We start from the raw sequence: 12,140 nt of genomic DNA, 5'->3' as shown, positions 1-12,140 counted from the left end.
TGTGGGTCGTGAGGTATTTTTTATCATTTTGGGTCTAGAGCAGACAAAGTGTTTTTTAACCGTTTCAGCTACATAACTAAGACACATGCCTGCTTGGAGTAGTTGCTGTCCTTTACAAAATATTGAATCATCAAATCATCACATGATGAAAAATCCTGTTACCCTCTTTTGAATGTCTTCGTATAAAGCTCCACTCTCCAGAAAATATTACCACTCCACTTCAAAAAAATCCTCCCTTTAGGTCCATCAGAGCATTCACCATTCCCCTCAAGAAAATTTTGCTTAGCAACTCCTGAACATCCTCTCATTAACTTCATTTCCAGGTTATTTACCTTTACAACATCCATCATTTAAACTTGTGCCTTCCCCTGAAGAGCATTCTTTAATTGACCTTTCCAGAACTTCCTTCCATTAACCCTGCCATTGAATAGTTCCATTACCCTCACCCCAGAGAACATACATGCATTAACATTTCCCAGAGATACAAGCAGAGGAGACACCATGAGGATCAGAGACTTTTATTTTCATGTCATAATTCAAATTTGCATTTGTCACTTTCAAAATGGTATATGCAGAACATTGTGATTACAATCGTGTCTGACACATTACAAACATGTCGTGATGCAACATTCCCGATGACTAGGAAAAGCAAGTGACAGGATTATTAAACTGTGTTAATTCTGACTGCAGGGAAAAAGATTAAATAAACATAAACAAAATTAACCCATTCATTGCTGAGGTGTCACAACAAACCGCTTTTTGTCCTGAGGCTACACATATTTGTGGGGAGTTAGGGGCAAGATGTTGCTTATAGCTCCAGTGGGGGAAAATAACTGAAACCATGTTTTAAGAAGTAATGGAAAGGAAAGAGGAACATGAGTAAATGAGCGTAGGCATAGGTGTAATTTAGGCAAGAGGAGCCATTGCCACGTAGTTATTGGCTCTGTCAAACACCACATAGTATTCACGAATAAATACATCTCCCAGAATCCACAAGTCTCCTGAGCTGGTCGGGAGGTTCATGGATTGGAATCCACTGGTGCATCCTTGCTGGTTCTGTGGGAATAACTACATGTTAGACACTGAAGCAAACATCCTATCGGTGTCATATGCAGTGTGATTACAGCCATCCATATATACACAACTTGTCGTGCAAAAAATGTCCAACATTGAACTGCTTACATTATTACTGAGATCAGTGTGTACATTTTGTGATGTTAATTGTCCAGACCAGGGATGGATTTAACACTAGCAGATGACTAAAATTAACATTCCAATTTTTTTCTTTTAATATTGCTAAAGTCATTTATATGACTGGCCCTCAATTCTTCAGGACCAACAATAGTCAAACCTTTAGGGATCATCTACTTCTGTATTCCATATATAGGGATAAAAACAAAACAAAACTGGACAATAGGGTGAGCTTCTGGGTCTCTTTTGAGAAACATTGTGTAGATTATCAAAGTTCGAGGGCACTTAGGGAATTCTTGACACCATAAATGTAATTGTGCCAGGATAATCTCCAGATGAACTCCTATAGTTGTTATATATATGTGCCAGTATTGGTCATGTTAAGTGATTCCTCTATATATTTGGATTATTACCAGTACTTTGATTTTGTCTGTAGATATCTATTCAGTATCATAATAGCTTTGAGAATCAGTTTACCTGGCGCACGTAGGCACTGGCTGGCAGTGGGAACTGTACTCCATTGATGGTGAAAACAATAGTTGGCATGCTGCTAATGCTGTTGCAGTTGATCACATACTGGGAAAGAGAGAGAGGTAATAATAAATATGCTGTCTGCTCCTTGTATGTACAGCTGGCTTTGCTTTTAACCCAAATGACTGTAATCTAACAGTGGGACACCTGCAAGGGAAATGGCCTGACTGTGAAACGCACCTGCCCATTGGAGTCCTGGGTTGCTCCGATGTAGTACTGAATGTTGGCAATGGGGTTTGGAGGTCCAGCAAGGAGAGAGGTACCAGTATCAACAATGGCTTGGCAGGAGCCACTGCATGCAATGGCTTGTCCATTGATAGATATGCTGAGAAAATAGGAAAATGATTACATTACTTTTCCTTCAATCTTGTTTAGCCAGCTAGTGCATGGAGGAACTTCAGGGCCTATTGGCTATGTTCTGGAGCTACTGAATTAGTTGACCAATAAATAGATATTTGCTGGGTTTCTTAAAGACCCTATTTAGCTTTCTGGATCAGAAACATCAGCCTACATTTATAAAACAAAATATCTTCTTTGCGGTTATATTCCCATATTAAAATTGTAAGGTTCTGCAGGATGTGTTGGCGCTCTATAAATACCAATAATAATATGAACTATGCAACTCCCATTGGATGTTTATTTGCAGTCTGCGGATGGTGGACTGCAAAAGAGCTTCTGCTAAGATCAATTACGGAGAGTAAACATGGTTCAGATATTTTCTATCTGATTTGTGTGCAGTACATCATAAGAACATTATAAATAACATGTTCTTAAGCATAATGTGACTTGAGAAGTTACCTTTATCTCTATGTAAGAGAATGTGCCTAATCTTTAGCATTGAATTGCTGTACCCATCAGCAGGAAAAGGTATTCTAAACTTTCACATTGCAGAATTTGTTGCACATTCAGTAAATTCCTTAAATAACAGTATCATGAGTTTTTTGGACACATGTATATCAGTACTGAAACCGTTAAATGACACTCTATATGACAAATGTTTTGTGCAAGGTTGCACTAATAACCATTCATGTGCAACCTTTCAAAATGTATTTTTCTCAATACCCTTACTGTGAACAGTGCTTTACTTACCTGTCAACTGTGAGCTGCCAGTAGGTTTCAGCTGTCAGAGGGATCCAGTTCAAGCTTCCGCTGTAGTAAGAGGTGTCCACCCCACCAAAGAGAACAAAGCTGCCACTCTGCCCATTACTGAAGGAAAAATATAGAATCCTTATGTAATACCATGATTTAAAAAAATCACCATTTAATGCTGTATTTTATTTTCTACTTAAAAACATTTGTCTTTTTAATTAAATACACACTTGAGCTTTTAGAGACGGCTTAACACAAAAAAGAAGAATTATTGGTTTTTTTTGTTTTTGTTTTTATAATTTTTTTATATTTTAGTAGTGCATAGAAAAGGAACACAAGAAGTTAATAACATGACATAACATGACATAGTTTATATGAGAAGGTAAATTGCATATACATAACAGGTCATGTTAAGAGACCTGCACTTGCAAAAATAATAGCAAGCATGTTATGCATGTCAGGAAGAACACTCATTTTGATAGTGTACTAAACAAGAGTATGTTGTTGCTTATGCTAAGGCCATCGTAAGGAAATTACAAGAGAATCCAAGCAATGCTGCAAGATTATCAAAGGCCTGGCTAGAAAGGCCGCCAGCACATCGGTATGGTGACATTTTTTGTATCTATGCTAGGCAGTATTCATGCTAGGCAGTGTCAAACAAGTATTAACAGGTGAAAGCGGAGGCTAGACTATCATAAAAAAAAGGAAGCTGGTTGTAAGTACCCAATAGTAATCGGTATGGCAACTTTTAAGAGCTAAGGAGCTTAATGTTTGCTTGAATACAAGAGTTAACAGAATGACAGCCTATGCCTAGACAGGATAAACTCAGTGGGCTGTGGGGTCGACCAGAGACAGGTCCAAGGAGATGATCAGCATAGCCAGTTTTTCTTGTTTTTAAGTAATTTTACTCTGCTTCTTGTATCTAAAGTTCATGATATAATACTGTAACTTTATATTCATTGTAATATGTATTAATTATATATTGCTTACTTTCAGAATGCTCTCCAACATAATTGAGAAATCTCTAAATTACCTTGTATGGTCAAGAAGGTCTAGTTTGTGAATGAGTATTTTAGCTGAAAAATTACTAAACTTCACGTATTTTCATAAACCTACCACATTGGAATTTAACTGTGTAGTGCTATATCTATGCTATATCTCATTGTTGCAAACTCACGAGCTAAGATAAACAGAGAAGAGGTCCTGAGGAATGAGGCCTTGACTCCACATGTTGTCAAAGACTGGTGTAGCCTGAGAAGATGCCAAGCTTGGGAAAGCCAAACCCAAGATCCCATCGAATGGAGAGTAGTACAGGAAAGAGCCGGGCTCGGACTGACTGAGTCCGAATATCTGGTTAGTAATAGCAATGTTTCCAACCTATTTTGAGGGAGAACAGAAAATAAAGGTCAATACGGTTTTCTGATAATATATTAGTTTCAAGATGTCCCAGTTTACAGAATGTTCCATCTCACCTGCACTGTGTCGTATCCCAAGTAGCCAGTCATGCTGCCTGTACCATACTGGATAGACAGTGGTGTGTTAGTGGATTGAAATGTGGATGACTGTTGTGGATTAAACATGTGGTGATTGGCTGTTAAGAGAAGAGAAAAATGTCAGGGATCTTGTATACTTGCAAAACGTTAAAAGCTTATTGTGCTGGGGAGGATGTGAGCATTCCACAACTTTAAATATCTGTAGAACTCGTCCTCTAGTTAAAGGTACTCAGCCACTACTTTGCTCAGTGCACAAAGCAAAATAATTTCAAAGTTTGGCACTAAACCTTCTGAGTGTTAAACATAGCGGTATAAAGGGTGGGGTATTAGATGAATTCTAATAGTTATCCAGGAGTAAAATAGGATATATACCTAATTTGATAAAACCTATTTGAATTGGTTTTTAAATCAATACTCTTAAAAGATTAATACTCGTAAAAAAATCAATGCTTATAAACATTAGCATTCACAATTGTTACACCATTTGTTAACCTTATTTGGTATGAAGTGTTAAAGGATCTGGTCAATAAAATAAATCCAGTGTTATAAAAAGAGCTGTTTTAAAGTCCACAATAGTTGCAACTTGTATAATCTTTGCTGGATACAAATTGTATTAGTCCTTTCAAATGTTAGCTGATAGCAGTTATCTTCAGTTACTATGTAAACTGGGGTATGCCTCACCCTAACTTTGCATTTTGGGGTTACCTGGTGGGAACCCTATCTTTTCCAGTCAGAGTAATATCTCTACCCACACTATTTACCCATATTTGTGAGATTCTTATCTCTACTATTACAGCATATCCGTATTAAGATTGCCCTAGGCAGGGTGCCATATTGGGACCCCTCCTAGAACCCTGGGCTCTTTTTCTGTGAGTGATGAGTGTGTAAGAATGTGTGAAGGGTGATGCAAGCTATATGGAGGGAGTGTGGTTTTGTTCTTGTTGAGAGTTGTATATGCTGAGGCGGTATCTGTCTTTGTGTGTAGCGTAGTCTGAGTGTATGTATGTGTGTGTATGTATGTATGTTTTCCCCTCACCTCCTGCTTCCCTTCCCTGGTGTTGCAGAGGAGTATAAGCATGATCACTGGTGGTCAAGTGGGGGAGCTTTCCTATCCGCACCAATTTTGCTGACCAACCACTTAAAGAGTGTTCTCACTCTTCCAGCGCTCTCAGTCATCAAGAAATGCCAGGGGACCGTGAGGGTGTCCTTAAAGTGGTCTTTATTTTTTTTTTATCTCACTGTCGGTTCAAGGAGGACCCATTCAGACCCGGAACCCCAGGGTCAGGCAGAGGACCAACGTCCCATGTCTGAGCCTGGGCCCTAGTCGGCTGCCTTGGTCACCTAATGGGTAATCAGGCTCTGGTGATACAAACAAAATCCAAGTGCACAATGAAGTCAATGTAGATTCATGTTTGTGTTTGCACAGTTTTTATATGCTATGTTAGTAGTAAGTTAGCCGATTCCTCAGTCTCGAAATGGACATGATTTAGAACTCCTCATTCAGAACATGTGGATATGCTCCTTTGCATGCAAATTAAGACTAACAAGTTTAAAGGTTACTCACTACATGCAGGACTGGAGCAGTACACAGATGGAACCCACAGGTTAGAAGATCCAGTATCAAAGATGACAGTGAACTCCTGGGCTGGTGTGCCAATGGAAATTGTGCCGAAATATTCAATCTGTCAGGAAATATGAAAATGGGTTCATTTGCACAGAATTGAAAGTCAAACATCTTAAGAAGCCTAAAAACATAAATACATACACATTACCTGTAAAAATATATCCAACTTTTAAACAGTAGACTGTGAAGACTGATGTATGAGTCATATGATGACTACAATAATTTATAGTTTAAATAGTTACGCCAAGCATCATAACCACTACAGCCTGTTATCTGCAACACTCCATATCCACTCTCTGATCACCACCTCTTATCATTTGCTCTCGCGTACCCCCTCACCCAACAACCTCACCCTAACCCCCCTCAACTCAGGAGGGACCTAAATTCTCTTGATCTCCAGCAGCTGTCAGCTGACATTGATTCAAGACTGCTGTCCATCCCTTCCCTCTCCTGTCCTTCACTGGCCATCTCCACATATAACTCTACTCTTACATCTGCCTTGAACGCTGCAGCGCCACTCCAAACAAGTACCTCAAGGAGGACCCGCCCCCAACCATGGCATACTAAATCAACTCGCTACTTGCAAAGATGCTCCCGTTGTGCTGAACGCTCCTGGAAGAAGTCTCGCACCCAATCTGACTTTCTCCATTATAGATTCATATTGTGTTCATACAGTGCAGCCCTTGCCCTTGCCAAACAGTCCTATTTTTCCTCTCTCATTAGTTCATGTTCCCGCAACCCCAGGCGTCTCTTTGACACCTTTAATTCTCTTCTTCGCCCTGCTGTGGCCACCCCCCAAACTAACCTTACTGCTGATAACTTTGCATGTTACTTCACTGACAAGATTGAACAGCTAAGGAAAGAATTCTCCCCTCCTTGCCTTTCTGTTTCTCAACCACACATAGATCATGCCTTTCCTACCCTTCAGACATTCTCCCCACCTACTGACCAAGAGGTGGCTGCTCTTCTTTGCTCCTCTCGCCCCACCACTTGCCCACTCGATCCTGTCCCATCTCAGCTTATCAGATCTCTCAGATCTCTCTTGGCAAACTTATTACCTCTTTTGGATTCCACTACCACCTGTACGCTGATGACACCCAGCTATATCTCTCCTCCCCGGACCTCTCCACTGCCGTCCTGCAACGTGTCACTGCTTGCCTTTCTTCCATCTCTGACTGGATGTCCTCTCACTTTCTGAAACTCAATCTCTCAAAAACTGAGCTCCTTGTCTTTCCTTCTCCTAATACTGATCCTCCTCTTTCGCTCTCCCTTCAAGTTTCTGGTACTAACATCAGTCCATCCTTGCAAGCGCGCTGTCTTGGCGTCATACTTGACTCTGGTCTCACCTTTGAGCCTCACATCCAGCATGTTGCCAAATCCTGTAGATTCCATCTTAAAAACATAGCCCGCATCCGCCCCTTTCTTGCACCAGATACTACCAAGGAGCTTGTCCATGCTCTAGTAATTTCCCGCATGGATTATTGTAACCCTCTCCTGATTGGTCTTCCCAAAAGCCGTACTGCACCCCTACAGTCCGTAATGAACGCTGCTGCTAGACTGATTTTCCTCTCTAGTCGTTTCTCTCACACCTCACCCCTCTGCCAGTCCTTACATTGGCTTCCTGTATGCTATAGGAGTCAATTCAAGGTTCTAACTCACACCTATAAAGCACTGAACAACTCTAGCCCCTCTTATATCTCCTCACAGATCCATAGGTATGTCCCTTCTCGGTCTCTCCGCTCTGCCCGTGACCACCTCCTGTCCGTTGTCCGCACCCGTACGGCCAACTCGCGCTTGCAGGACTTCTCGCGGGCGGCTCCCTTCCTATGGAATAGCCTGCCTACCGCCATCAGACTCTCCCCTAGTCTTGCATCTTTTAAGAAGTGCCTTAAAACCCATCTCTTTAGGAAAGCTTATGGCCTCCAAGGCTAACCCTTACCTCACATACCTGTCTCTTGCCCTCTCCTAAAGGGCAGCCCACCTTATTTGATTGCAAATTCCTGTCCTAATGTGTTTTACACCCCACCTCCTATAGAATGTAAGCTCGATTGAGCAGGGTCCTCTTCAACCTATTGTTCCTGTAAGTTTTTTTGTAATTGTCCTATTTACAGTTAAATCCCCTCTCGTAATATTGTAAAGCGCTACGGAATCTGTTGGCGCTATATAAATCAACAGCAAAAAACAGGTGTGAGGAAGGCTGAACTTGATGGACGCAAGTCTCTTTTCAGCTATCTAACTATGTAACTATGTAACTATGTAATAATAATAATAAGGAGTACCCTGATGCCATTCTTGCAATGGTTTGCATTCTTACCTGGGTCTCTGCCAGATGCTGAGCCCCCCGAGTCACCCTCTGTGCATGGATATATGCACAGCATTTGATTAGCAGCCCAGCAGCACTATAGTTACATAGTTGTCTAGGTTAAAAAAACAAACTAGTCCGTCAAGTACAACCTTGAAACTCATTATTTTATGAAGTTGATCCAAAAGAAAGCAAACACCCCAACTGTAGCCATTTCCAATTATGCCACATAGAGGGAAAAAATTCCTTCTTGCCTCTATAATGGCAATCAGATTACTCCTTGGATCGACACCTTGTTTACATGGATATCAAATAAATCCTTATATATTCTGTTTATGCAAAAGAGCATCCAGCACTTTTCTAAAAATATATCTAAAATATCTTTGTATATATGTATAATGAAACACTGCACATACAGACTCCAAGCACAATTAACCACTTCAAAACACTTAAGCGGTCATGGCACTTGGAGTACCCCTTTAATTTTATTGATATTTGATATGAAATACAATTGAAGAGATACTTGTCAAGAAGTGCATGGGTATTGAACTGGTAAAAAAGGGAATTGGAGTAAAAAGTGTGAGAGAACTACACACAAGCATTGTGTGTGCGTTACGGTTCAGGGATATGTAATTAGTGTCCAGTGACTAATATGCCATATTAATTTAGACAGAAAAACATAAGCTGTTACTTACATCCATGTAGTTTTGCAGAGGCTCGCCAGAGGCCTGAGCTAATTCGGGGAAGTATTTGGTGGCAGGATTGTATGGGTGTTTATCAAGATAATCTCCCAGCAGTCCCAGTCTCTTCAGACGGTTCCTGAGAGATTCCCCCTTTCTCAGGGGAACCCTGAAAAAAATGTAGACATACTATTAATAATGCTTGTACTTTGCAGAATCTAAATACCCATTAAATTATATAAGGCATGCTAGAATTAGGGATACTTAGCTACAAGTACACAAATCCCAAATGTAAACAACAAAACTAAATACATTTACATTTTTGTGCTTCTTCTGAGTGAAATAAAAGTATAATAATTGTGTTTGCTTTAAGGGTGGTTTTTAAAAAAATTAGGGGAATTAGAATTAGGGTTACTTAGCTACAAGTACACAAATCCCAAATGTAAACAACAAAACTAAATACATTTAAATTTTTGTGCTTCTTCTGAGTGAAATAAAAATATAATAATTCAGTTTGCTTTTAGGATGTTTTTTTTTTTAAAAAAAAACCCTGAATGTTTGGAGTGAGTAATGCCTATAAGCATATTAATTATACATAGAGCTCTGCATTTTATAGACATTATAGATAGAGAGCTGATAAATTAACAGATACACATACACAGGCGCAAACGTTAGAAAGAACTACATGGTAAATTACATTCTTTCTCTATTCTTAAATTGAAATTGAGAATACAATTTCTTCATGCCGTGCCCTTTTACTGAATCTATCCTCCCATTAAAAAAAAAAAAAACACCAAAAGTACATAGAAAATAGAAAAGATTCCTGAAATGCAAAATAGATAGATGAAGAAAGCCAGCAAATTACATACTTCACCAAACATTCTGATAGAACCACCAGCCCCAGAAGAAGTAGGATCTTCATTATTCTTCTTGTGTCCACCTCAGTTTTCAGGGAAAGGAGTCTCTGGTCGGTGTATGTGATGCTGAGTATGTAGGTACCAATTATATATAAATCTGAGACTCCTCCTTCTGCCCTTCAGGAGAGCTAGATCTGATGGGACTTCATCCATCACCTTGCAGAAGGTGATAACGGCCACCGTATCTTTACTTGAACACTGATTATCAAAAGAAGGCCACGCGTAGCCAAAAAAGAGAGAAAACAAAATAGAGAAACGATAAATAGGAGAGTGGATAATTAAAGGGATACCTTAAGCACCATAACTACTACAGTCCAAAGTTTGATACATGACTGGTGAAGGTATTCTCTGTATTGGCACATATGAGATAAAACCCTCACAACACCTAAGCGGGGACTCATCAAAAGGCAGAGCTGTTGTCTTTTCTCAATGTTCCCATTCATGTTATTATAAAGTATTGTTAATGTTCTTTAATACCACTTGCATTAACGTTTCTCTTGCCAACAAACAGACAGATGCACCTGACATTCCAGATGAGTAAATCTTGTCAACACGTTTTCATGGCCAAAAGCACACTTTCCATTTCATATTCAGACTTCTAGGGCACATATTCAACACAGAAAAACATACTCAGTAGAGAAAATTCCAGTTATTACAAAGCACTAACTGAGGGTGGAATACATTTTAAGAACTATTTTATTTATATTCAAGCATAAAAAATAGTGCATCATGGCATGTCCTAAAACTGGTCATTTCAAACTAGGGTCTCGATTTACTAAGTTTTCCAAACAATTTAATACTGTCACAAAAAAACTACAACTAATAATGTACAGAAGTCAAGATTAAAGAATATGGGAATTTCTGTAGATACGTAATTTAGAAAGTGTTTCTTACAGTATTGAATAATTTGTAGAGTTTTTTAAATCAAGTCCTATAATTTAATAAGAAGAGAGCATATCTAACCACTCATAAAACACATAAAATGCATAAACTTTGTGAATTAATAAGTTGTTCATTTTGGTTGAAATATCTTTTTGCACTTTTTTCTCCCAAAGTAATTATCCTTTTCATTAAGTATTTAAGGTCCATCATGATCCATCACCATGACAATTATAATTGGCAATTATTAGTAGTCAGCAACTTTATTTTAGCATCTCCTATGGGCCTACCAAAATGGAGTATTGCTAAATATTACTGTTGCAGTAATTGGATGATATATACGTCACAATGACATAGTTGCAGTTGCGACAATTCCAAGATATCCCTCTATGCATTGATCCAGAAAAAGACAGAATTGGTGTAGATGATTTCTGATATAGATATTTAAATGTACAGTCAATGCATCAAAATAACTACAGCTCATTATATTGGTTGTAGTGCTTTTATGTTTCATGGGTCGGTTAAAAAAGAGTCATTGTCCTGAAACTTATTAGCAGAAGTATGAAATCAATAAGTCTCAATTGAAAATCGTTTTTTCCAAAAGAACATACCAAAAAAATAAATAACTATCTAGCCAGTTATGTTTTATGGTCTTTAACAGAAGCCCACATTTACATAGAGAGATATACAAGAGATATTTATTATGCTGTTGCAGTATATTATTATTATATTTACGGTATATAGCGCCAACAAATTATGTAGTGTTTTACAATTGGTGGACTAACAAACATGTAATTGTAACCAGACAAGTTTGACGCACAGAAACAGAGGGGTTGAGGGCACTGCTCAATGCTAGAGCTTACATGCTAGAGGAGTATATAGTATAGGAGTGGGCCCCCTCTATTATATTTTATGTACTTCCTAATGTCTTTATTGAACCCTAATTGCAACTATTTGCGAATACCAGGGTGAGCCCATGCAGTCAGTTGCTTGGTTGTCATATCCAGTGGGATATTTTTAGTTTGTGCTGCCATAGGCATAATAAAACTCTGGCACCCCCTCCAATCTAAATTTGCCCCATCCCTTCCTGTCAAGGCCACACCTCTTCCTGTTTAAGACCAACATGCACTTTGAATGACCGATACACACTTAAACACCCACTCACTGACATGCACACACTCTCAGATAGACATACAGTGACATGAATTCACTGACAGACACACACAATCACTGACAGACACACTGACACACACATTCACTGACAAACAATTACTCACAGACACATTCACAGGCAAACACATTTACTGACAGACTTCCACTGACAGACAGACACCCACACACACTGGCAGACACTGTCCGGGCAGCGGAGCAGGACCGGGACCCAGTATGCCTGATGTTCAGAGTAGGAGTCACAGCGTGGAGGTGGATTAGCAG

The 12,140-nt window shown here is 39.2% G+C and overlaps 1 protein-coding gene across 1 annotated transcript; it reads right to left on the bottom strand.

Annotated features, from left to right (window-relative positions):
• Positions 1 to 556: 556 nt before the first annotated feature.
• Positions 557 to 9,832, bottom strand: LOC134575479 (pepsin A-like). Its single transcript, XM_063434787.1, has 9 exons — positions 9,780 to 9,832; positions 8,926 to 9,079; positions 5,869 to 5,986; positions 4,284 to 4,402; positions 3,989 to 4,188; positions 2,812 to 2,928; positions 1,903 to 2,047; positions 1,669 to 1,767; positions 557 to 1,056 (listed from the first exon to the last, which is right to left on the bottom strand). Exons 1-9 carry the CDS (start codon positions 9,830 to 9,832, stop codon positions 907 to 909), a joined length of 1,155 nt encoding a protein of 384 aa, XP_063290857.1. The 3' UTR covers positions 557 to 906.
• Positions 9,833 to 12,140: the final 2,308 nt, after the last annotated feature.

This window comes from Pelobates fuscus, chromosome 10, assembly GCF_036172605.1.
Source record: "Pelobates fuscus isolate aPelFus1 chromosome 10, aPelFus1.pri, whole genome shotgun sequence".
Classification (NCBI taxonomy): Eukaryota; Metazoa; Chordata; class Amphibia; order Anura; family Pelobatidae; genus Pelobates; species Pelobates fuscus.
Note: the sequence above shows the minus strand (reverse complement) of the source record. Positions and strands in the feature narration are given on the sequence as shown.

Coding starts and splice junctions, on each gene's coding strand:
- LOC134575479 (XM_063434787.1), bottom strand. CDS start 9,832: ATGAAGATCCTACTTCTTCTGGGGCTGGTGGTTCTATCAGAATGTTTG. Junction 2,929..3,988: donor TTCTCTGTTTATCTTAGCTC/GTGAGTTTGCAA, acceptor TTTTTCCTTCAG/TAATGGGCAGAGTGGCAGCT. Junction 1,768..1,902: donor CCCAGGACTCCAATGGGCAG/GTGCGTTTCACA, acceptor TCTCTTTCCCAG/TATGTGATCAACTGCAACAG.